The 26,457-nt window shown below is 40.6% G+C and overlaps 3 protein-coding genes and 1 non-coding gene across 7 annotated transcripts in view; 1 reads left to right on the top strand and 3 right to left on the bottom strand.

Annotated features, from left to right (window-relative positions):
* elf1 (E74-like ETS transcription factor 1) overlaps window positions 1-14,463 on the bottom strand; it is a 41,025-nt gene extending 26,562 nt beyond the window's left edge. Inside the window, exon 1 of one of the 4 annotated variants that reach the window (XM_085244638.1) lies at window positions 13,906-14,463. The gene's annotated coding sequence lies outside the window, so the exon portion shown is untranslated. The other 3 variants (XM_085244632.1, XM_085244625.1, XM_085244647.1) reach the window with 3 other exon arrangements.
* A 198-nt stretch (window positions 14,464-14,661) lies between these two features.
* Window positions 14,662-14,733, bottom strand: trnae-uuc (transfer RNA glutamic acid (anticodon UUC)). Its single transcript has one exon. It is a non-coding gene; the product is annotated as a tRNA-Glu (tRNA).
* A 597-nt stretch (window positions 14,734-15,330) lies between these two features.
* ube2a (ubiquitin-conjugating enzyme E2A (RAD6 homolog)) lies at window positions 15,331-18,942 on the top strand. The gene is made up of 6 exons (XM_085244616.1): window positions 15,331-15,588; window positions 16,992-17,072; window positions 17,174-17,199; window positions 17,563-17,652; window positions 17,750-17,838; window positions 17,942-18,942. Exons 1-6 carry the CDS (start codon window positions 15,545-15,547, stop codon window positions 18,068-18,070), a joined length of 459 nt encoding a protein of 152 aa, XP_085100742.1. The 5' UTR covers window positions 15,331-15,544; the 3' UTR covers window positions 18,071-18,942.
* A 60-nt stretch (window positions 18,943-19,002) lies between these two features.
* On the bottom strand, window positions 19,003-26,084 carry nkrf (NFKB repressing factor). Its single transcript, XM_085244602.1, has 3 exons — window positions 25,704-26,084; window positions 24,278-24,402; window positions 19,003-22,040 (listed from the first exon to the last, which is right to left on the bottom strand). The coding sequence occupies exons 2-3, from the start codon at window positions 24,366-24,368 to the stop codon at window positions 19,732-19,734; spliced, it is 2,400 nt and encodes a 799-aa protein (XP_085100728.1). The 5' UTR covers window positions 24,369-24,402; window positions 25,704-26,084; the 3' UTR covers window positions 19,003-19,731.
* Between the last annotated feature and the right edge of the window lie 373 nt (window positions 26,085-26,457).

The following is a 26,457-nucleotide window of genomic DNA, read 5'->3' as shown; positions in this document are numbered from 1 at the left end:
GAGAAGTATCTGTCACTGACCTCAAAGACACAGGATTCGGGTGACAAGGTCCATAATAACAACCAACCAAGTGTTGATCTCAGCAACCAAGAGAAGAATCGGCAGCAAATGGTGAAATAATCCAAGACGTGTTCAAAGGAGGACAATGGTGCCTAAAGACGTGGACAGGCCCACACCTTTCTACAGTGACAAAACAAAGCTGGAGATGAGGGGGGGGAAAGACAATGCAAAGGCTGCTGGTTGAAACAGAAAAAGGAGAAGTGTAGTGAAGCAACTTGTCCTCTCCCTATGAGTCACGCAGCACTGTCGCCATTGGTAGTGAAGCCCTGAGGCAGAGTGCCTTCACCTGGCCAATCAGCGACGAGTATCGGCCCTAAATACAAATCCTTTCAGGTGAGTTCTCCTGGTGGCGGGGATTGGACGGAGCTGAAGGGGGGGGAGGGGAAACCAGAGAGGACCAACAGTAGGGCCACACCTTAAACACCATGAAAGACGATAGACGGGTTTCACCTGCAGAGGCGGTGGAGTACTGGATGTGTAAGTAAACAGTTGGACAGGTATGCACTTCGTTTAGACTTTGACCATGCAGTGTGGGCGATTAAAATCTGTGTGGCACCTTAGAAGTTAAATTCACCTGTCTTTGTGGCCCATTAAAACACTTGAAATGAATTGTAAGCCTATTAGGCATGCCACACAGTTAAGCAGCTGACATATGGAGTTGTTCTCCCTGCACTAAAATGCATCATAAAATAACTTCTAGCAGTGGGAGGTACAAAGAAATCAAAATGTAAAGTCGACTGCGTTTAGTATGAGCAAGTATGACAACATTTTTAGTGACACACATCTTGTTAAGTTCAGCAAATGAGAATAGATAGGAATCTTTATCAGAAATGACACTTTAGCAAACAGGAAGTGGTGGTCTGTGGTAAATGCTAAGCACTCTGTCTTCACACCCTGTGCACCAATTTGTACATGTATTCCACTGAAAACCTCCACGTAGTATTTTTAACAGAAGCAAACGTCAAATGTTAGTCACTGGATAAAATTAGTTTTCAATTTGGATTATTGTGAAAGAACTTAACATGATCTATCATAGGACTTAGTATTCAAAAAATTGGCCCATTAAATCTACTGCAGCCAAGTCTGTTTGTCATGAACCTCTAAATCGCCCTCTCGATCTCCACTGAGTGCCCTCATCTTCGCATTAATTCTTCCTGGCCTCCGTTCGGCACAATACAGCTCAGAGTAAAAGCAACTGTTTGCTTGGGAGCGAATTGATAGCCTTGTTGTGAGGGAAAGTTATACCAAGCAAGCTCCATTTATCACTCGCCTTTGGAAATACTGTCCACAACCTCGAAGCCTTAGAGGAAGCTGTTCACTTCTTGTGATATAAACTCTTAAGGCTAATGGACTGCAGCACTGCCCAAATCCAGGACAACCATGTAAACATAGAAAAAGAGGCAGATGTATGCAGACAGGCAAACTTTCAGACATGACAATAGCTCTACAAAACACCAACAAAAGCAGAAACAGTGCGTGAGGCCTAAAGGAGAGCTACGTGCATTTTGATCTTCCTCTAAATGTTAAACAACAAGCTATAATTCTAGATATTATAATTTGGAAACTGACTAAGCTTTTCAACTAAGTTTTTATTTTTACCTAAATTTTCCAAAGAACAAATTCAGCATAGAAAGCTGATAAGTAGTAAATTCAAAAAAACTCCAAACGGAGAAAATGGTTAGATAACAAACCACACATTCCAGCCTTCAGTTAATACTTGGGAGAACATTTATTCCCTCAACCTCTTGCCAGTATAGTCAGAGCCAGACAGACCATTGCCCATGGAGGAATTATAAGAGCAATGCTCAAGGAACTGGACTTATCTGTCCTGGGCAGCAGGCATATATAACTTGAAACTGGTGTCTGAACATTTTAAAAGGTTCCCAGCAAGAAATGGTAAATGGCCTGTATTTGTATAGCGCTTTACTAGTCCATAAGGACCCCAAAGCGCTTTACACACCCAGCCATCCACCCATTCACGCACACATTCACACACTGGTGATGGCAAGAATTGACTAGTTTATCAAATCAATTTATCATGTATGATGGATCAAAGGGCATTAGAAAAAGAAATCCACTAAAATGTACTGAATATACAATGAATAGCACAGATAACAAAAACATTCAAACGATAAATGATTGCATCACTTTAAAGTTTAGCGTTTGCTTCTGAAATGTAGAACTTGGATGATTAACATATTTCCAACAGAACGTTATCTGACTGGTTTCGAAACTGGCTAATGGTTTAAGTCACTTTCTGAACATGCGGCAAAATGTTCTTTTCAATATAAAACGACTATAAAGGAAATCTTTTGATATGAAGTCATTATTACTTGGTTACCTGAAGTAAAATACCAAATAATTAATACTGAAAATTACTGAAAATTTCTAATCAAGTTGAAGTGGAAACAGATTTTTATATAGCGTTTCCAAACGTTATTACAGACTGTAATCTTGCTGCAAAGGAGCCCTGTCCACACATGAAGTGCCTACCAGTGAAGTGGCAACCAGGCTCTATGGAAAGTTGATGATAATCAGCAACTTGAATCAATAAGGGGCAATGTGAAGTAGGTGGTTACCAACTTTTTCTTTTCTTTCCAACTGAGAGTAATAAATACTGTAGAGGCTTATCTCAACAAAGAATGTCTGCTAGCAAACAACCATCAGCAAACTACCAGCAAAACAATCAGCAACACTTTAGAAATCAGAGAGAAAAATTAGGCATGTTGACCCAGAATAACTTATTTTTAAGCAACACTTTTGGAGCTAACAGCATGGTGGTTTGTTCAGTGGTTAGTGCTGTTGCTTCAAAGCAAGAGGGTTGTTGCATTAAAACACTGCTTCTGTGTTCTCCTGCATGTGCTCTTTATTCTCCCACAATTAACCCTTTAACCCCTAAACCATGAAATATTTGCCATAAAATTAATTTTTTTTGAAAATCGAGAGTTTATTGAACCACCTGACAAATTAGTTTAAAAAATGAATTCAATTTTTATTTCCATATATGACTTTTAATTTGTAACGTATTTGTAACATGTGGCTTTTTGTAACTGCTTAAAATTGTATTGTGCAATTTATTTATGTTTTTACGAGGGGAAAGAAATCACACTGAAGTCTCACATAAAAACTGTATGTATCAAATAGGATACACTGGGCGTTAAGGGTTTAAATTCTAACTCCTAGCATAATGCTGCCCGTCTTAACTGACAGCATGCTTGTAAAAGACATGTTTAATCTCAAGGATGTCACCTTGTTACTGGGTGAACACAGAGAGACAGACATCAAACACATTCAGCCTATAGAGTATCACCAATTAATCTAAGGGGTAGGTCTTTGGACTGTGATAAGGAGCCAGAGTATCCAGCGGAAACCCCTGAATGCAGAGAAAGAACATGCAAACTCTACAAATAGAGACCCTTATTGACCAAATACTTTAATCCAATAACCTTTTAATCTGCACATCCTTTAAATCCGTCAAGTATTAAAAAAATATATACATTTTAGTCATAAATTTCCAACCAAAATTAAAATGTTCAGTTCATGATGATACACAACAATACAAAGCATCAATCTTTACATCTGAGCATCTGAAACCAGCAAAAATTGTTCATCTTAAAAAGATTCCTATGATGCTTCACGTCTCAAACTAGTTGATGATTCATGCTCAGAAAATCGACTAAACACCACAGAACTAGAGTCACCTTTATGTGGAAAACATCTGGGTAGCTGTGAGGTGACATTTTTAGCCACTGCATCACCGCACTGCTCCGTGTTGTACTGTGCTTTAACAAAAGAAACAGACAGCAAAGGCAGACAAAAAAATTAATATTTTTGTCAGATTCTGCAGCTATTGCATTTTCTTTATGCAGTAAACCTTTTGCATCCTGTGGCAGACAGACTGCATAATGCAAGTAAGGTTAATATGGAACAAAATCTAGAAGGATGTGCTATTATTGCTGTATTGCTAATATATAATCAACTTCTAAGTGCAATAGATGTCATATACTCACTTTACATCTTTAATGTATGGCAAAACAGACACTAGATTACTGACTGGGCTGTGGACTGGATTGGCTATCTATCTATCTCTTAAAGTGTTTGGAGGAACATATTTGTGGCCTTAAATCTAGACTAAACTGAGAAGGATGGTGTGTGAATAATTTGCTACAGTGTTTACAGGATTTTCCTTGAGTACAGGAAGGAGAGAAAAAAAAAGGTCTCACTTATTCTCTCCAAAGAATTTGCCAAGCTTCCAATTATCTTTTGTAATACTGAATGCAAACTCACCCAAATTTGCACAACAAATCACATCCACACTCTGGGGAAAAGCAATAACAGCGAAGATGTTTAAATTGCTGTTGCTTGAAGACGTGTCAGTGGAATGAAATTAAATTCAACCCACAGTGTCAAAACACAAAAAGCCTGTCTCACACACAGCTCTGTGTTCTTGCTTTATTCCTACAATGGTTGTGTATTAACTAGAGCAGAGGGGGGAAAAGAATGCCTTGATGTGTGATCAGTGCAGAGCCACGTGACCATGCACACTATCTGGAAGGACACACCTTTCCTTTTGCAGCCCAAGAATAAAAAAAGGGTCAGTGATTACTGTCGTGTGCTCATTCTACTTAACAGAGGCCAACCACAATAGAAGCAGGCCTCAAAGCCCACATTTTCTGCGGTATGTCCCCATTAAAGGCAGAGCACAACACCAAAGTCTGTCACTGAATTGCTTTCAACCCCGAAGGAGAAAACTAGATGACTAATTGCATGATATTAATCTTATAGCTGGTCTAAACTCCAAAGCTAGCGTCACCGTTAGCTGCTTGAATCGAACTGTGACACAATCCTCAACATACTTAAAATGTAGCCCTGAAATAGGTCTAATTCTCGCATTTCTCACCTTTTTTCACACTTGCGAAAACACTTTATGCTCTGCAAATTTGCACCGCACAAACTTTCACCACAAATTGCTACAAGAAAATTCTGATCACTCAGCCGAGAGTCAAGATGGAGAACTGTGGGCCCTGACAAACATTTTGAAACGATCCTTGACAATGTGAGATACAGGAGCATTTGGAGGGCATGCAGAAATATTTGTGTAGCTTGGAGGCAGGTCTAACACTGGCGGCTCCTCTAACACCGAATCTGAGGCAGTCAGATGGTAGCTAACAGAACAGATGAGCACCCTGCAGGAAATGCAGAATGAGGTAAGCAAGAGGGCAGAAAGGCATTTTAATTAACTCCCACTGAGATGTTCAGTGAATTACTGGACAAGATAATACTTGAAAACATTTCTCAGGTGTGGATTATTGTCAAAGATTGAAGGCAGCCAGGGTGATATGCAAATACTGCAGTAATTTTGGATTCATAGCACACCACCTGGTTGAGGTCAGACTTTGTTGTTGCAGCAATCTAACCGGTTCAGTAAGCTGACGGCTCACAGCGCTATGAAAACGTTCTCGTTCTCGGACAGTGACCGACCTGAGCTGAGCCGGCATCTATGATGACTCACTATGCTGATGAAGCATGACTGCATAAAGACTTAACAAAGAGCTGTGCATATACAGCTATAAAGACAATGCAATGTGGAACTTCTCAGCCCATCATATGTGAATGATTCATCAGAAACTGTAAGCAGAGAATGATGGAAGATTGCAGGTCTCTATCGGAGAGTGTTCAATGTGGTACTCAGTTCACCCAACTACACTCACGCTAATGTGTAACATGAACCATATGCAGCTGAAAATGACTTGTGAAAGAGATACTGTGTAGCCTTCTGGGCCTGTCTTCTAAATGATAAATTCAAACACTTCTCTCTCCCTCTCGTGCCTGCTTTCTCACTGCGAATGGGCATAAGCCAGCCACATGAAACTCTGCGAATGTGGAAAAATGTGTTAAATAAAAAGCTAGTGTAACCCACATTTTGCTGACTATCATGGGAAATGTAATTATCATTTATTCAGAATTTTAAAAAGGGCTTTAAACAAAAAGATCTTTAAGAAGAGATATACTTTTGTTTTTTCTGAAAATATACTTCAGGCAATTAAACTATGTCACTGAAATGTAAGATCTCATCTTAGGCTTTCTTCTGACCTAATTCTCAGTGGTTGAATTTTACATCAGGATTGTTATTGGTTATTTATTGGCAGTGGGGGGAACAAACTACCTGTAAAATATTGGGAAGTTTTTGCTGATATTTTGGATTTCCACAGCTCTGGAAACAACCAGCCTCCTGGGAGTTGGCGCAGAATGAACAGAGACCGTGCTTAAGAAGATTAAACCTCATTTTGTTAAAGTTGAGTGTTGTAAACATTGCTCATGTTGTTGCATATAAAAGTTTAAAAACCGACATATCATCTAGCAGTACATTAGCTCTAACTTAGATTCGTTCTAGTGCCAACCAGGATCATCTCCTCTGGTTGTGAAAAGACTAATTGAAGATTATGTGAACATCTATGGGAAAACAACCTTGCTGCTCACTTCATCTGTCACCTCAGTAAATGCTTTGCTGCTAAGTTTATGACCTCAGTTACTAATTTCAAGGTTTTCTGAGTACAACATGTTGTTTGGTTTGTAAATCGTGTCCCCAGTTACAGTCAAACAGACAACAAAAGAGTGTATGCTTTAAAGTGATCATTCCTTGTCATTCACAAGTTGCTTCTGTAGGAATAAACATTGTGAGATCCACCCCTTTCCCCATCACCTGACTTCACTAACCAGTGGCAGACGTCACAGTGGCTACGTCCATCTTTAATATACAGTCAGGCTGCATGTGACGCCACCTCTTATCAAAATGGAAACATTAGATCACAGTGGGAACTGTGGAATGTATTGCGCAAGACATCAATCAGGCTGTTAGCGTTACACAATAGCTGTTGTACGGGGATAACCGGATGACATCATATGTGTATGGACAGGTGCAAACTGAAGCCTCAGAGTCTATTTTTTTCACATTTTTGGTACATTTTCGCATCTATTGGGCTCAGTTAGGCTAACCAGGAGGAGTGCATACAGTAACAGACTTGAAATGTCCATAAGACACTAACTACAGCTGTAAACTGAAGCAAAAAGCTTGTTTCCTGCTAACTTTAGCATACAGGGAGTGTTGTAAAATTGCTTCACATGCTCCCACAGCCCCAACGTATAAGAGATAGGCTGAGTTATCAACAGTTTTAGATTTATCTTCTGGGTATGCTAGCAAACAAGGCAGGGGTGGTATAAATATTTTACTTTATTGTACAATATAATGTACGTTTTTATAAACAGGGAGTGGATGGAGTAGTAGCATTAGGTTCACTGCTGCTCAAGCCACACACACAGACTGCAGCTTATTAAAAATTAAATACAGAGATCACTCACATCACACCTCGGTTACATGGGCTATTTCAGCTTCATGCAGTTAGATATTTGCAGAAAGGATTTATAACCACATAGGCTGATTCTCACACAAGCAAGTTATGATGAAAAACAATACGGTTTTGAGAAGTCCACCTGTGTCACACCAGCTAATTCAAAGTTAAGCACATGTTCGCCCCGATATAGGCAAATACAAAGTAGTTTTTAACCCCAGAGCCCTAGCTCATCATCTGAAGCTTATTAATAAAATACTATGAGAGCTTTAGAACATATTGCACCACCACTCAGGGCCTTGATTATAATGCCAATAGGCTGCATGCAGTTAAATAATTCAGCAAGGCTGAGAACTGCCACTGTCAATCTGAAATTAACCCAGAAGAACAAAACCAAACCCCAAATGCACGGATGGCGAAGACAGACAATTGCGTTTCAGTGGATGTAATGAACCGTCAGAGAACCCTGTAAGTTCTGTCAGCTGTGCCTCTCCTTGTGTATGTTACATTTAATGAAAGTTGAATGAGGGGAGATCATTTGGCCTCTCTGAGCAGAGCTAAATCCAAACCGCACTGGCTAAGCTGACTCATGAAAAGCGTCTGTGAAGCACTTGCTACTACAGTACCTCGTTAGCTCTAAGAGACATGAAAAATGATAGGATGAAATAGCATTATATGCCAAAGTTGCAGACAAAGCCAGTTTCTATTTTTGTGAGGAACTACTTCGTGTGGTCAAAGCTAGAACATTACAAACTAAGCCACTCCTTAATGTAATTACACATACATCAGTGATACAACATGCTACACTGTGGGTCTACAAGGACCTCAGTTGGCACCATAAAAAATATAAGTAATATGGTTAACTAATCTCATGAAGTCAACATGCTGCCAGAGCCAACAACCTACAGCAGTTTTCCCCGCAGACAAAGTCATACACTGAGACTGGATTGTGTGCTCTGGCCAAATATTAAATTATGTTATTTTCTTAGCATCTGAAGGGTTTTAGTTTTCCCAGCTGCATATAAATTCATTATATTCTCTTGATTTTTTTACTTAAAAGGAACAGTAATGAAATATACTTATTTAATTTCCTGCTAGGGTTCAGATTAGAGGATCAATTTTGCTACCCGATCAATATAAAGTTAGTGCAAATAGGCTTTTAGTTTGGACTAGAAATGAACAGAGGAAGTAGTTTTGTCTTATGGCACCAAACCCCATAGTGCCTTTAAAAGGCAATAATCATTAACACCAATACACAAATATATGTGATTTTTCAATGTATGCTTTTTAATAACAAACAAATTAATCATATAAGTTTTATGATGCACCCAGATTCAAAGCTTTCCTCAGAGTAAAGCCAATAAACCCAAATAACTCTCCCCTCCCATAATTTCAGCTAGTCTGTATAAATGCTTTACAGGCCTCGTTTTTAAAAGACACGTAGCCAATGATAACAAACCTTTATGGGGGCACATTTAGCCCAGTTCATTAGAGTTGTTACTGTGTTATTATTAGCATAGACTTAGCCTCCCCTTTAGATAGAAAATAAAAATAAAGCTAATTTGGAGATTTATTGCCAACTTGCGGTAGAAATATTTTGACCTGGCACTTGCTAGTACTCTGTTTAGAGTTCGATCACCTTTTGCCTTCAGAGCTGCCTTAATTCTTCATGGCATATATCCAACAAGGTGCTGGAAACATTTCTCAGAGTTTGTTCCACGTTGACATGATAGCATCACACAGTTACTGTAATCCAGGATGTGAATCTCTTGTATCATAAGGTGCTCTATTAGATTGTGATCTGGTGACTGTAGAGGCCATTTGAGCACACTGAATTCATTGTCATGTTCAAGAAACTAGTTTGGGATAATCTGAGCTTTGTGCCACAGTGTGCTATCCTTTAGTCGCATAAGAAAATGGGTACACTGTAGTCATAGAGGGACGGACACGTTCACCAACAATATTCAGGCAGGCTTTAACTGATCTTCAATTTTCACTAAGTAGCCCAGAGTGTGCCAAGAAAATATTCTCCATACAATTTGACCAGTACCCCCAAGGCAGGATGCATTCATGTTGTTTACACCAAATTGCAACCCTACCATCTCAATGTTACATCAGAAATTGAGATTGATCAGTCCAGACAACACTTTTCCAATCTTCTATTTTCCAATTTGGGCTTGCTTTTTGCAAATACATGGTTATAACAAGACGTTTTCTGAGTTACTGTTGCCTTCCTATCAGTCCAATTGACCGTTCTCCCCTGACCTCTGACAAGAACAAAGCATTGTCAGCTAGAGAACTTCTAGACCATCCTATCCCATCTAACACTAACAACCATGCCACATTCAAAGTCACTAAATCACTTTTCTTCCCCATTCTGATGCTCGGTTTCAACTTCAGCTGCAGATCATCTTGCCCATGTCTACATTAGGGCTGCCACAAACGATTATTTTGATAGTCGACTAGTAACCAATTATTTTTGCGATTAGTTGACTAATCAGATCATCATCCATTGGAGTAAAACGTACAGCTTATTGCACCAGCAGCATCTGCTCTTATATAACTATCATTAGCTTACAGCTTTAAGTGTTTCAGGTATGTGCTAACTAAAAATAAAGACAAGATGATAGTTTATTAAATTTGAATGAATTCTGCAGATTGTTTCGGTGAAGTTTAATAAACTCCTTGCTATCTAAAATATAACAGGACACCGGAGTAAATTCTCGAGCATCTCACACTTCTGATGATCAGCTGTCTGCTTGACGTTTATTCAGCTGTGTAAAAACTATAACTTTAATCTCAGCCAAACCGATTTACTCAGGAACAAATAAAATACTAAAAAAAGCCAAACAATAAAATTTTAAGTTATCTAAGTGACTCATATATCATGTTTAACCTGAGTAGCGAAAGACGGCGGTGGGTTTGAAAACGATTTGCCGGGAGTCCGCTGTTCTCACGGCTCTAGTGAGCCTAGCCCCGGCTAAGCTAGTGGGTAACAGACGTCTCCGAAAACGTCGGAGCGCTTTTGAAAGTATGTGGCGTCTTGATAAACTGAGCAGATATTTGAGGTTTACACAGCTACATTCTCGCCTGAAAATATGTTAAACGTTTATTTTATGACCCAGAAAGAATAATAAGAGTAATATTAACACTAACTAGCTGCCGCCATTGTTGGAAACTGAGCTGGGCTGCGCTATGAATTCTGGGACACAGCTTCTTCTTCTTCGGGGTTTAACGGCAGCTGGCATCCTTGTACATGCAGTGCTGCCATCTTCTGTTTCAGTGCGTTATTACACTCTTAAATCCTGCTACTTATTCCTGCGTCTTTTGTGATCTTACAAAGCTTCAAACGACGCGTCGACTATTAAATCAGTCGTCGACGATTTTGATAGTCGACGTAATCGTGACTATTCGACTAATCGTGGCAGCCCTAGTCTACATGCCTAAATGCATGTAAATACAAACCTGAGTTTCTGCCATGTGACTGGCTGATTGGATATTTTGTGTTAACAAACAGTTAAACGGATGCACATCATGAAGTAACAAGTGAGTCTATCTATCTCTTTAGCTATGTGGTTACATTCACCTGTCTGCTACTGATGTTGACCACATGTGCACAGTATTGTTTTGGCTGAAACACAAAGGATTTGTTAGTGCCCCAATGTGCATTTTCATAATTAACAAATAAGCTAAGCATAGGTATAGGTTTTACAATGATGCTTCATGATTCAAGGAAGGAAACTTGCCTCACAGTAAAGAATGGCACTAAAGAATTCACAAAACTAACCCATCCTAACTTCCAAGTATCACAGCTAGATACTTGTATTACACAATCTAGTTGTCCTCCTTTACATGCTAAATATAGTTCTAGTCATTATCAGTGCTTTACGTCATAAAAAAAATATGCAGATCCATGAAGAAACCAAGGTCTAATGACTAGACCGAGTCACATGCTTGTGAGGCAAGCAGCATAAGAGCAGAACGAGGTTACAGGTGGAATTTCCCCTGTCTCTCCTTTCTCTCTGACGTCATGTCCAATGGCAGTGGTTCATTGCTGCTCCTGCTGCCTAGCAATCAAACGTGTCTGACAAGGTGATACTCAGGTGTCAACGGCTTGGGCTGGTTCAACAGTAGCATACAATTAAGGAACTTTGCAATCAGCAGTTCCCCTGCAAGCCTTTAACAGAAAACAGACAGACGTGGGTATTTTTCTACATGTGGAAAAAAGGGGGAAGTTCAACAGTTTTGTTTCTCTTTTCACAAGTCAGTTCCTGCATTTATGCAAGTCATTTGAGGTTTCAGCCTTCCCATATGATTGTTTGTTTAGCATATGAACATTGCCATCTTGTGGTTATTTCTAAGGCATTAATTTACACCTACAAGCAAGGATCATTGAGCAGATTTGGTGGCCATGTGAAATTGTGAGTCATTACGCAGTTATTGAGGTTGAAATTGCATGTGTGGGCACTAAAGCACCAGATAACAGAACTTCATATTAGCTCTTGATACTCAAACATCTCTGAGATTTGCAAGAAGTTTGACTTGTTTTCAAAGATTACCACATACACCAACTTGCAACCAAAAAAAGCTACTATATTCCCTTTCTGCAGCAAGGCTGCTCTGAAAGCTTATTATGAAACTGGAGTGCTGCTTTCTAAATGGGATAAGAGCTCAGTTCTTCTTTTTGTGTAGTTAAATCAATATCCAGAAGCCCATTAAGCCAGGCGGGTACATCTTGGGCAAGGAGACATATCTGATGTCTGAGGAGCCCTTCAACACTTAAAGAAACACAAGGACTCTCCATTGTTGTCCTCGGTCATCTTCAGACTCCTCAGCTGCTCAGGCTGCTGATGGTGACATGACTGTCACAAGATAAGAAGGCTAACAGGAACTGCTTTAGCCTAAACCACACAGTACTCTATCCACAGAGTGCTCAAGTCCACACAGATGAAGCCTATGCAACATTAAAGCAATGAAAAGCAGAGAGGAAAGGGGCAAAGTGTGGGCAGCAGCGTAGCAAGATGTTCCTAAAACAAGGAGCACATGTTTGAAACAAACAAGACTCCACACTGGAGTATATTTGGAAAGTCTTGTTCTGGATAATTGCTTTCAGTGGATTGAAGTTTCCAATTATCCACAAGCCTCTCTGCTAGTGTTCCCACCATGGGAAGTCTAAAGGGGAGAGGGGTGGGTGAAGGACTGGTGGGTCCAGCTGTTCCCGTCTCTAGTGGGGCCGTCAGACTAAAAGCTCTTAAATCCCCCCACCTCTTCCCTCTGCGTCACGGCCTCCTGCTCCGAAGGGCCGGCCAATCAGACGGTGTTTGTCGTTCCCATGATACAAGCATCTCAGAGCAAAAATGTAAACATCTGGCAAACATTTAGACTCACTACAGAATAGGGCTGATCAACACTTCTGTCAAGCATGCCGGATCTATATTTGTGTAAATCAGTAAACATTCATTGATCCTGCAGAGACAGAGAGACCCCTGTGAGGAAACCTCAGGGTGTTTCAGTACAACATACTTTCTCATAGCATATATTTGTATTTTATTCAAGAACATTTCAGGAAATTATGAAAATTGTACATAATTACGTAGCTGAAGTTGAAAATACACATTTAAACAGCTCTGATCTAATGTAACAGAAAGGCCAAAAAAAGACAACCAGCTCACCATGACTGCAGACATGAAAAATGACATTCATGCTTAGAAAATTATTCAAATGAGCAGTCATTTCATCTGTAATCTCACTTAATTGCAGTCAGAGATAGAAGATATGCCAATTTGAATATTGCTCTAACTGGCTAGTCATGCACAGACTCTCAATTTCCACACTTTCTAGGCCTATAGTTAGTGCAGCTGACCTGGGGTCAAGGCTATATTTTTCATAATGGAGGACAAAATGAAAGCTCTCATCTAGTAAAACAAAAGTGGAGACAGAAAAAGTGCCCTGGTACTCTTCTGTTATAGCTGATCTGAACTATTTTTCACACACTCATACAGACACACACCATCACACCATGTAGTCACATGCCAGCTGACTGACACAAAGGGGAGTCACAGAAATCTATGGAGTAGTAAAGCAAGGCAGAGCAAAGCCCTGCAGGTCGTGTGGCAGCTTCTAGTACATCATATCGGTTCAGTCGTGTTTCTTTAGAGTGCATTTAGTATATAAATGCTTACATGTGGTGACAAAACACATTATTTCCTGTATCCATAAAAAGAAAAATGTACATTAAGGCGATCTCAACGTTAGCACCCACGCTGTTAGTCACAAAAAAAAACAAGCAATTACTGTAAAACATGCCTTTTAAATCCCAGATGTACTTACCCCAGCAGAAGTTATCAGTACATTATATTCCCCGGCTTTGTATAGCCAGTAAGAAGCTGTTCTCTTATTTTTTAAGAAGCGGCGACGTTAGAAAAACATCCCTGGAGCGAGTTGGAGACTTTACGGTGCTACAGCTACATCATCACACAGTCACCGGTCAGCTTACCCTCCCGCTGCTTTCGTGTGCTTGCTGACACAAGGTCGAGGTTTTCTCCGGCGGGGGCTGATGCGTGGGGAATTCCTATCAGTCACATTTTCCTGGGAAATAGTTGGCCCGGCACCAAAGTTTTCCCAAAGCGTCGTAGTAGTACGCGAGTCCGAAGCAGACGGAAGCGGTTTAAGAGCTAAAAGGCGTTTTTAAAAAAGTTTCTTAGTTTAAAAAAACGGCAAAAAATGGTTCATAATTTTTATACACGTCATGAAAAATTGTCATTTGCGTGTGTCATGCGCAGCAAAGTTGGATTTTTTCAAGTTATTTACACGTTAAAAGTGAATTAATTTTACTTATACCGTTACGAAGTCGCAGGTGCGATTTTTACAGACAACCCACAGATTCAGACACAATGTGCTTAAAAATTAAGTTGAGAAAAGAGAAAATGACGGTGTTACACGCGAAACTTGGGGTTTAGTTTGAGCAGATTTTGTTCCCCTGTACTCTGTTAATATTACGACAGGCGTCATGGAGATATAAAGTGGGAACAGGCATCTTCCGGGAAAGTCCAAGCCCTTGTGAGATGAGAGCAACTGACGAAAACTCCCTGACGGGCGGGGTCGATTCCCTGGAAATATTGACCGCATGCTGTGCCAGACGTATCAAATAAGGAAAAAAATTACTGAATGGTTTTATGTATTGCTTGTATTACTGCCAATGTCAAATCATCATTAAAAGCCTAAATACTAGAATTTGAGACAAAAACAGCAGTTCCCATACCGGGAGTCGAACCCGGGCCGCCTGGGTGAAAACCAGGAATCCTAACCGCTAGACCATATGGGAAAGTCATGTCTGCCAGGAGGCAACATTACTTTTTCACTGGTTTCCAGATTGGTTAAATCATGATTGTTAGCTATTATTATCTGACCTTACAATCTTTTATGGTTTCGCGTTATACATTACACGTTTATGTTTATTTATCATTTACATATGTTTAAAGCTATCCTGTTTTGGGTTGCTGTAGCGTATTATATACAACACTTGGGAACTAGGCACCATCTAGTGGTGTTTGGAAAGTATTGTACATTAAATCTCAATGTCTTAGGCACGGGTTACACCTAAAGTAACAGAGCTAACTGGGTATGCATCGAATAGATCAGTAAATTAATAAAGTCAGTACTGAACAGGACGACAAACAGAAGATAGGCCCATTTATGAGGCGTTAGCGCGTCCTAATCAACTAATGTGGGTGCAAACATATGACGTAATTTTTGCTGGGATAGTTCAAGTGTAGAGACGGGTTCCACCAACCTACATAAAAACGCTCTAGCGATAGTAAAAACGAGCTTCAATATATTCGTACAAGTACAGGAACATCCAAAAGTTTTATTCTGTATCCACTTTTTAATTTGGCTTTATGTGATTGTACAGTTTACTAATTTCAACGCAAGCGGCGTGAGGTCTCCCTTTTGGGTATTTGGTACAGTCGTTATACTGGCGAGGGGCAGCCAAATATTTGACAAACTAGCCGCAAATCGTTTAGCTTAGCCAGCTAAGAGTTAAAATAATATACCGATTAAAAAAAGAACACGCATTTCATCACGTTTGACCCGCTTAGGTATTTGTTAACGATTTGGGTTTCCATTTAATCAAGATGTCAACTCCAGCAAGACGACGTTTAATGAGAGATTTTAAACGGTAAGCGAAAGGAAAACAACAGAGAAGTAGCTAAGGTTAGCCTCCTGCCGCTAGCTTGTTAGCGTTAGCCCAAACGGCAATCAAAACTACAACACCGCTATTAAACAACAACAATAAAATTCAGGGTCTTACAAACACGAGATGATCATAAGTGGGTGAAGATTCGGGTAGTACTAACGAATGTTTGACTGGTAAGCTACTGATCTGTAAAGATAATTACGCCGGGGCGCTGACACCGGTGTTAGCAAGGCATCCGGGAGTAGTAACGTTCAGGTAGTGCAACTTAAGAGTCCCGGCTTATTTTAGGTGTCGTAGTACTAACTGAGACGATCACCGAACATTTAGCCTAAACTGTAAACAGCAATATTTCAATATGATTTCAGTTGGATGTGCTTCTAACTTGTAATTAAGGTTGTAGTCAAAGCGAGTAGCCAGGTGGCCCTTCAAATCCAGGTGAAACGTTTAGATAAACTGTTCATATACACACTGATCTGGGAGACCTTCTATCCGTGGGCCTTGACAGAGGGCTACCTGAACCCGAAGATCAGAAACCATCTGCTATGCAGCCACTAAAAACCTGCACAGTATGTTCCAACCACACAGTACTGGTGGTCACAAGGTCCAAAATCTAATCTCTTCTGGGCCACTGTAACACGATATTTATAGTATTTCAGCATACTTCAAGAGCGTGACTAATAGGATGAACTTGAACTGGTTAAATCAGACAGGTAGTGGTTGTAATGGCCCGTCAGATGTGTTTTTAAAAGGACTCTCTTTTTGTCTTTTGCCTCAAAACATTACTCTGAAAAGTTTTAAGTTTCTGTCTTACTGCAGGCAGAAACATTAAACATCATCATAAAAACATGGCTTAAATAAAGCCGAGTAGCTCTGTAAAATATCTCATTAAGGTAAAGCTACACAAAAGAAGAAACACAATGAAACGGAAAATAGTGGAATAATATATATATATATATATATAATTGCCAAGCACTAAGTGTATGTTATTGGTAAATATGTAAGGCAAGTTTGGCAAGGCAAGTTTATTTGTATAGCACAATTCAACAACAAGGTGATTCAAAGTGCTTTACAGAGACATTAGAAACAAGAACAAATAAAAAGCATGATTTAAAATTGATTAAAACAAGCAAATAAACTAACTAATTAACAAACAAACAAAACAGTATATAAAATCAAAACAGATAAAATCAGAACAGATAAAATCATGTAGTGTCAGAGTCCTTTTAGGATTAATACATTAGGAGGTTCATTTTCAGTTTTAAATACTTAACTCGCCTGCCCTAATGACCAGCCTAAGAGGTAATAATAGTAAAGACTTTGACAACTGACTGTTTCAGTCATTTTCTTTACCTGTGATATAACTGTGTGTCCATTTTATCTGTCAGGCTGCAAGAGGACCCTCCAGCTGGAGTTAGTGGAGCCCCATCAGAAAACAATATCATGGTATGGAATGCTGTCATTTTTGGGTAAGTTGCTCTAATAAAAGCTATATCAGACTTTTTGTGGCTGTTTTGAAAAGTGCGTTTTTGCAGGTGATTTATCCCCTTTACTGTTTCCTCTTTTGTAGACCTGAGGGAACACCTTTTGAAGATGGTAAGATGTCCATAAAGCCCTTTGCATCCACATAATGCATCTTCCCAACGCTGACCTGACATTAACTCAGCAATAACCCATGATGACTGTTAAGCATAGAGCTTTCGTAGTTGGATCATATCGATTGGTACAGTTTTGAGTATATTTTAGTGGAAGAATTTTTTTTTGTTTTTGGCCAGAAAGCAACAACTGCTTATCGTTATGCATTGATTAATGTATTTATTAATCTTAAACTTTTTAATATTTGAAAAACATTAATAACGGCAGAGAAGACACTGTCAATCACCATCAATATACATGGTACTCTATATCCAAACAATTCTGTAATTTAATTCACGTTGTGCCGTTCCTTCTCTCTCTCAGGAACCTTCAAACTTACCATTGAATTCACAGAGGAATATCCAAATAAACCTCCGACAGTGAGATTTGTCTCCAAAATGTTTCATCCAAATGGTATCTACCAACATACTGAGTTTGAGATATTTATTGATGTTAAAATAATCACGCCCTAAAGTTTTAACATTGTGTGGTCTTCAATGCTCTTTTGCAGTGTATGCAGACGGCAGCATATGCTTAGATATTCTTCAGAATCGTTGGAGTCCAACCTATGATGTGTCTTCAATCTTAACTTCAATACAGGTATCCTGCCGCCTTACAGTAATGAGTACGCAGCTCTGACTCTTACGCCATAAAATGTTATTAGAAACCTAACCCACAGGCAATCTCTGTTGTGTATTTAAAGTCTTTACTGGATGAGCCAAACCCAAACAGTCCTGCCAACAGCCAAGCAGCCCAGCTCTACCAGGAAAACAAACGGGAGTACGAGAAAAGGGTTTCTGCTATTGTTGAACAGAGTTGGCGTGACTGTTGACCCCCGTTGTCGTTGGGAGTATGAACAGTGTCCAGCCCAGAAACAAGAAAACACTGATCAAGAAAATTGACCGATCTCACCAAAATGAAATGACACATCTTAATAAAATCCTTTGGTATATTTGTCCCCCTAACTGTTGCAAAGTTTGTATGCCGTTGTGTTGTGGCATTCACTCCTGCTGAATGCTGTTGTTGGGCAATAGCGTATGTTTGGTAAAAGTTAATGTACCTTGTTATATCCGGGTTACTTGCTACATGCCCCAACGTTTTGTTTCTCTCTTCTCTCAGCCGTCACTTTTCTACCCATTTATTCATACATGAAGTAATGTGGTCGGATGATAGGGCGACAGATACTTAGATGTGCTTGCTGTGTGGTTTGCTGTGTAGATACTGGCAGTTCATATTTACAAAAAGCAAAGCTGTTCTTGGGTGTTTTGGGGCTCACTCTTCTTGGTTTTGTCTCTGCCTGTCAAAAGCCTTTAAGAGGGATTGAAAATTAACCTGGCATAGACATCTATCCCTCTAACAACTCAGCAGATGCCTTTTGGGGGTCATTTTCTCTCTCAGCTTTTCTTGTAAAGCCATGCCTTTGATTTAAAAGGAAAATAATCTAAACACAAATGTCCCTCTTCAATACAGAGAAAGGATATTTCGTACCCTGTCCAAGCACTTAACTTGGTTTCATAATGCTGACTTTTTAAAGCTGTGTAAACATTTCTATGCTATTTTACAATCTTGGAAATCAGCTGCCATGAAAAGCTGATTACACTGTTTTAAACAGGATGGTGTCCATTTTCAGATTATAAACCTTTGCACCGGTAACCCATGTAACAAACTGTACATTTTCTTGTAAATAAAAATAAATATACACCATTTGTTTGCTACTTATTTCTTAACCCAGATGAACAAAATATTTGAATTAATTTCAGCCTCTTTGATGATTCTCAGTTTTAATTTATTCAGTCATTACAGCTGTGAAAACAAGCAGACACGTTGACTGTACTCACATAAACCAACACATCTGACATTAACAAAGATCACAGCTTACAATGTGAAGATTTTCTGCTCATGGATGCAGCTCTTGTACTTGTAAAATGATCTCCATGTTCTGAAATAGCAAACAACATTGCAGGTATTGCTGAATAGATGCCTTATTACTACAGTGGGACTGGTATGAGCACCTAGCTACAGTTTGATGTTAATGCCGTTATAATCCTTGTCTTTGATGAGTTAACTGTCTACCAATGTTCACAAACAAGCAGTGAGAAAAGCTGCATATTCTGCCAGGTTTCTTAAATAGTCACAGAACAAAACAAAAGGTGACAAAAGCCTAAATGTGTTTTTTTTAAACTGGAAAGAATTGCATTAACAGGAGCGTCATTAGGAGATGATAGCACAATGCACTGACCACAAGCTCATGTGGAAAAGCAGGAGAGACAAAAAGACAAAATCCATCCTACAGCCCCTGTTAGAGCTAAAATACAGTTCATGGCAAAGGAATGCTGAAACCACCAGAGATACCTGAAAGATTCTCATTTATTAACATGTGCTGGAAATTTGTAACATAGTACAAACACAGCAGGTACGCTTGAGTGCAGTTTGCCTTCAAGTCCAAGACGATGAATGCGTCCTTTAAAAAAAAAATATATACGATTTTTCCTATCATGCAAATTCGTGTGAGGTCTGAGGTTTCACAAGCTCATATCGGCCCACCTGTCCTTCCTGTAGAAGTTGACCAATGAGCTGGTCTTTGTGTACTTTGCGGCTGACGACGAGGAAGCGTTGCCATCCCTGTCCGTACGACTTGCTTCGCAGCCCGTATTTCTGGGATATCTGGTGGATCTGTTTGCGTTCGTCATTGGTGAGGTCAGTGGAGAAGCGGAGATCGTCCTGGCGGTCTGAACTGGCGTAGCTCCGAATGATGTCCTCGATGTCGCGCTTGCTGAGCTGATTTGCGGTTTTATCCGTGTCCATACCCAAACCCTCTCTCGAGAACTGTTCCTTCACTCTGATTGGCTCTGCAATTCCATCCCCGTCGCGGCCCAGACCGCCTCCTTTCCAGCCCATCTTCCGGAGCAGCTGGTTTCCAATGTTGTCTTCCTTTATCTCCTGCCTCGTGGCCTCTTCGCCTGAGCGACCCATGATCTGAGAACGTGATATGGCGTCACTGTGACCCTCCTTTCTTAAGTTGGATTTGACCACAGCCTGCGTCTGTCTCAGTGTGACTAAAGCCTCCATCGCTGCAATGTGCTTCACTATTTTCTTTGGCCCAATTCCTGCTGCAACATACTGTCCTTCTAAGTAAACTTCACACTTCCAGCGATGATCGGGCAGAACTGTAAACTTGTAGTCAGCAGTCACTTTATTAAACTGAGCGGTATCATTAATAATGCAGATTGCATTGTCAGAGTTTTCCAGGATAACCAGCTCGCTCAGCTTCTTTTTGCCACCTTGTTGCCCGAATCGTCCACCAAAATCTGACTGAATATTTCCTCTGGAGTACTGAGACTGCGGTTGACGTTGCTGCTGCATCTGCTGCTGCACCTGCTGCTGCATCTGATGCTGCATCTGATGCTGCATCTGATGCTGCATCTGCTGCTGCTGCTGTTGCGCTTGGTTCAGGCGAAGTTTTCTGACCGCCTCCTGCGCTGCTGCGTGCTTAGAGCTCTTTTTGGTGCCCATCGCCTGTGCCACCAGCTCGCCCTGCAGGAAAACGCTGCACAGCCATTTACTGCTGTTGGGCAGCAGATCAAATTTATAGTCTATCTTCATGCGATTAAAAGCTGCAGAGTTGTTCAGTATGCAGATAGCGTCGTGAGCATTGTCCAACACCACAAACTCTGTCCAGTGCTTATGCTTGTCAGGCTCGTACTGGCCCTTGGAGCTAGGTGTCGGCTTATCTTCCGGGTTGCGGAGTGCAGGCAAAAATGCTGGTGTTGGGCTGTGTAGCTGGCACACAACCATGTCATTAACTACAGTGTGTCTGAATTTACGCTGCACGACACGAACCTCAACTGGTTTCAGGAAAAGTTTTACAGCCTGCTCAGAGGCTCTGTCTCTTGCCCCGTTTTTACTTCCGGAGTATCCAGTAGCGAGATACACACCCTGGCATCTCAGTTCACAGGCGTAGCCGTCTGTCGGTACTTTCTTGTTCTTTGGTAGATCAGCCTGAGGAATATCCTTCAGGCTCACATAAATATACTCAGGGTTGGTTTTGCAGGCCTGGATGCTACGGCTCAACATGAAATTATAGTTTGGTGAGTCACTTCCAGTCATGTACATAGGGTCCCTAAAAGCAACAGCCAGTGCAGATGCTACATTGGCAATCAGCCTTTGCTTCTCATCTAATGTTGGCTGAGATATTGGAAGAGGCTGCAATGAAGAGCCCGACTGAGAAACATTAGGACTGCTCCTCCCCGGGCTATTGTAGACTCTGCTGAACAGCCTGCTCGATGACGGCCTGTCTTGATGGCTGTAGCCCAAACCCTGACGTCCCGAATCCCAGCCTCCTGATCGCCCCCCTCCCCCGTACCCATTGTACCTGGGCGGCTGAGAGTAAGAGTCTGAACTCCGAAAGTTTTGGGCTTCATATTTTGCTGTGTACTCCTGCTGTGTTTTTGCCAAGAAGTTTGACGACGACCCACGACTTCCATAACCCAACCCACTACCTGAAGAAATGTCTCTGTCTCTTTCTCTGTCCCTGTGGGAACCCCAGGAGTCAGATGTGTATGCTGGCACTCTGTCAAAAGCGGGCCTCATTGAGGAGGATCCCTGTGCTCTGCTGCTGCTATTGTACGAAAAGTGTTCAGAGTCCCTCGGACTGTACAGCTCGCTCCTCCTGCGCTCCTTATCGTTCTCCTTCTCATCAGTGTAGGTTCCTCCACTGCTCCCGCCGCTTACGAAGTGCACAGGCTCAAATCGAGGTCTGGAACCAAATTTTGTCAAAGGCATTTTTCTCATGGGCTCCTCTCCTGCAATAAAATGACACAAGTAAGCAATTAAGGAAAAACAAAAGGGACCCATATAATCACAGATGTTTACAAAAAAAGTAATAAAGACATCTTTTATAAAACAGAGAGCTAACTTATTTTTATTACAGTGGCATTTATCGTCAGGTTCAGAAACATATGAAGAGGTAGTGCACAACATGTTAATGGTGTGAGGAGCTGAGCCATATTAGCTTTTCAGACTAACTGTAGTTTTGACACTCTACATTTAGCTAATGATTTCCCCAAATGATTTGGCCTTTTAAAACAAATGCCAACATTTTTCATAATGGATTTTTACATGTGCATGTCAGATGTATGCTGAATAGTGCTGTGTGATCTGACTACATGTCTGTCTGCATCTTCAAAACTAAATGATAAAAATTAAAGGAAAAAAAAACCCACTAGCACCTTATTTACAGATAGTGTCATTGCAGGATATCGACATACACCTATTGCATCCCTGGTCTGTAAACAACAACAACAGCAACACAGAACTGTCTTTATACTTTCAAAATAGAGAGCTGCAATGTTGCTGAAACCTGAAGCGTTAAAACACACCTCTGACTCAGGCTTCCTCTGCTATTCCCTGGTATATGGAGACGTATATTTAATCTTTTCTGTCAGCACATAAGCTGTGTGTTCAACTGCTGAACTTTGCATTTATCTAAACAGTAGTGCTAGCAGCTGTGCAACTGTGTGTACATTTTCTTATTATTACTATTAAACACAATTAATAACAGCAGGTCCTACTGTCCTGAATTTTGGATGTGTGCGCACTTCAATGTCGATGATTGGATACAGGAACACTATGAAATTAGAGTGATCTTATTATTCAATTCATTATTGTTAGTTGTAAGAAGTCTGTAAAAGTCAGTGCTAGCTGAACCACTGAGGCTGCCACTGTAGTGCAGTGGAAAATAAATAAAAGGCTAAATTAAATTAGAGCTTAACTGTAATGTATTCAAACTAATAATAGCAAAGATAACAACCTGTAAACTGGTATTAACTCATTCACTGCCAGCCATTGGCAGTGAATGAGTTAAACCCATTGACTCATTCACTGCAATTGACGGCTATAGAGGTCAATGGCAGTGCATGAGTTAACAATGAAACATAGTTGGGATGAAGACCATGCCCAGAATGACTAGAATGAAAGAAAATACATAATTCACACAAACACATATTATATAAAATAGAGAGATGCATAAGGTATATTAAGGTTGTGTCATTGTTCAGCCAAGGAAAGCATGTGAAAAGGAAAATGTCTCCAGCTTGGGAAAGGGTGAAACTGCAGATCACCTGCAGCCCTTGGTGGATGCAAAGTAAAATATAAATAAAATATTGTAATATACTATTGCTGTTATATAAAAAAAGATAATAGCATTAATAATGAAATAATATTAATATGAAGAGGCACCTCAGTCAGTTATGATGTGAGGTGGATAATTGTTAAAAGTAGTCTGCATCAAGCTTAAGGTTTGCTCAAATTCAGTACAATGACATATGAGATGAAGAAAATAAAGAAAATATCTAAACTAATTATTATATATATATTATTAACTATTGTCAGTGCTGAGTGGTGCTTGGAAACATATCCTGATGACCTATGTGGGATTCACAATGCCACATTTGTGTCCACCTGAGTGGGTATTGGGCTATGCAGAGTGAAGGATTATGTGTGTGCAACCTACAAATTTTACTTCAGCTCTTTTGTCTCCTATGCGGCGATCTAAAGGGCCCAATAATAGCCTAAACAAGAATGGCGCACAGACCAGTTTCCCCCGGTAAATATAAACTGTGAAAACTTAGGATCTGCATGGGGCCAGTGCACAGCTATGAGAGCCCTATTATAAAGGACTGAGTAGGCTTGCACTGACAGACTGTCATGTCCATAGTGAGGCCATTTTGCTAGAGTTGGATGATGGGAAGATACAGAATAAATCTTAAATTAGTAGCAATATTACATTTATTTTACTTTCTCATCAAACGTTTTGACTGTGCATTATAGCAGCTTGGTTTGGTCTTGTTGATGAACAAAACGTGACACTGTCTTTGTTCCTGTTTTTAAGATCATGTTGCTATCAAACACAGAAAACTTGCTGTATCTGATGATCACATCCTGGGGAAAACTATGAATTTAAGTTCCGCTGATGTCCCGGAGTAACTTTGGCATGTTAAAACAGAAACAGAAAATGACAGCAACCCAGATAAACACTCACTGCCATCAGAAGAAATATGTCTCTTTTTTGCTTCAGAACTGGGACTTGGCTCAAAGGAGGGCATCTCGCCAGTGTCCGTCCCTTCTGCCATAACCAGCACCGTCCAAGTCAAATCCAGGCCATACCTGTTAATGGGGCCAAGGATTTCAGACAGATTAGGCAAATGTACGTGTTACAGTTTCAGCATAAAGAACCAGAGGTCATCTTTTTCTTGCTGCATTAAGGGGTCACCACAGTGGATCATCTACCTTCATCTCACACTATACCTGCCATCCTCCTCCGTCACAACAACCTTCTACATGTCCTCCTCCTTTCTCTTATCCTCCTGCCTGGCAGCCCCATATTTAACATCCTGTATCCAATATATCCACCATCCCACCTCTGCTCATTTTCAAGCCATCCCAGACTTGCCTCTCTAACGCTGCCTCCAAATCGCTCAGCCCAAGCTGTCCTCTGATATACTCATTTGTAATCGTGCGCATCCTGGTCCCTCCTAGTGAAAATCTTAGCATTTTCAGCACTTCCACCTCCAGCTCCGAATCCTGTCTTCCTGCCAGTTCCAGCGTCCTGAACCATACATCACAGCAGCTCTCACTACCATCTTGTAAACCTTGCCTTTCACTCTTCTTACTATCCTTCTGCCACTCATCTCTACCCTCTCCAGTCTGTCTGCACTCTTTTCTTCACCTCTCTTGTGCACTGTCCATGTGGGTGGTTGGCCTAAGTATTAAAGCTTGTTTGCTTTCACAACCTCTACTCCTTGTATCTTCACTGTCTTCTTCTCATTTACACACGTGATGCTTCTGCTGACTTTCACTTCTCATCAGTCCATACCTCCACATCCCAAACTTTCCTCCACTCGGTCCCTAAAGATAACAATGTCATTTGTGAACACCTTATCCAGCCTGGCCTCATCTGTTAACCTGCCCACCATCACTGTAACCATGAAGGGGTTTAGAGAAGATCCCTGTCTCACTGTCCTCATACATGTCCTGCACCATTCTCACACACTTCTCTGTCACTCCTGACTTTCTCTCACAGTACCACAGCTTCTCTCCTCGCGCCCTATCACATGCTTTCTGTAGCTCCACAGACACAAATAGCTGGAGGTAACGCGTTCATTCACACTCCATGCGGTTAGCAGAGAAAACGGTCTCCCAGCAACACGTAGAGTCTAAAATACAAAATCCGTGAATGGGCAAAATGTTAAAATACCGAAATTTATATTTTAAGCCTATTATGGATGTTAAAGTGTGAGAAAACAGCTGGATTTCATGCCATCACAATCGCCTCGACATAGTGACGCAGTACACCGACAGCTTCCATCCTATGCAGGGTCCATCCCTCACAAGCAAACACGTTGGACAAGCTAAACACATTTATCAACATTTAAGTTTCTCGTTAGATATCAGTGTAGTGCTCTTACCTTAAGGTGTAGCCTTTGATCCCATCTACATGTACACTTGTCTTTTAACTGAACTGGAAACAGCGCATTTATTCTTACGATCAACCGGCAATTATTATTATCGTGCTAGCATTAGCCCGCTAACTGATTCTGTAGCTTCCAGCTAACCCAGCCCCGCATCAAAAACTTGATCACACTCTTTGATAACAGTTAAAGGATCAAAACAGACCAAAGAAGAAACCGTCTGGTAGGTCTGTTCTCTTACTAACTCTTTCCTGAAAAACTGTAGTTGAAAATGTTACAAAAAACCAGCTTGCAGCTACAGCTACCCATTCAGCTAGCAGGAAGCATCCATTTTCTGGTCCAGCTACAGCAAAATCATGGCGTCTGTCACCGCACTGCCCCAGAATGCATTGCGTTTGATTATTAGAGAGCACATGTAGCGTACAAAACAGGCTCTCGTGGTTTGTGTTTGCAGTGCTTTGCCACAGTCTTGAGCCTCCTCTCATTTCTTTGTATTTTGCTTCCAGTGATCCAGACTTTCTTGGAATTTTTATGGTGTTCAAAAGCAATAGTTCACCAGGCTGAAGAAAACATTTGATTTGTTTACATTTATTTAGTTTAATCTACAGAAGTGTCAAATGTAACATTATGACATAGGCTACCTATACTAGTAGTTTTGCAGAAACAAGGTGATTCCCAAAGACTTATTAGCTGAAAACTTGGCTGGAAAGTGGACAATTAGTATAAGACAAATAACAAGTAGAAGGCCTTT

This window comes from Mchenga conophoros, linkage group LG2, assembly GCF_057382185.1.
Source record: "Mchenga conophoros isolate Kocher_MC1m ecotype Shallow Benthic linkage group LG2, M_conophoros_male_GT1.1, whole genome shotgun sequence".
Classification (NCBI taxonomy): domain Eukaryota; kingdom Metazoa; phylum Chordata; class Actinopteri; order Cichliformes; family Cichlidae; genus Mchenga; species Mchenga conophoros.
This window is presented reverse-complemented; position numbering and strand designations above follow the sequence as displayed.

Excerpts from the sequence above, each read along its gene's own strand:
- ube2a (XM_085244616.1), top strand. The coding sequence starts at position 15,545 with ATGTCAACTCCAGCAAGACGACGTTTAATGAGAGATTTTAAACG. Across the intron at positions 17,073-17,173 it reads TGGAATGCTGTCATTTTTGG|ACCTGAGGGAACACCTTTTG; the intron begins GTAAGTTGCTCT and ends CCTCTTTTGTAG. Across the intron at positions 17,200-17,562 it reads GGGAACACCTTTTGAAGATG|GAACCTTCAAACTTACCATT; the intron begins GTAAGATGTCCA and ends TCTCTCTCTCAG.
- nkrf (XM_085244602.1), bottom strand. The coding sequence starts at position 24,368 with ATGGCAGAAGGGACGGACACTGGCGAGATGCCCTCCTTTGAGCCAAGT. Across the intron at positions 22,041-24,277 it reads ACATATTTCTTCTGATGGCA|GAGAGGAGCCCATGAGAAAA; the intron begins GTGAGTGTTTAT and ends ATTTTATTGCAG.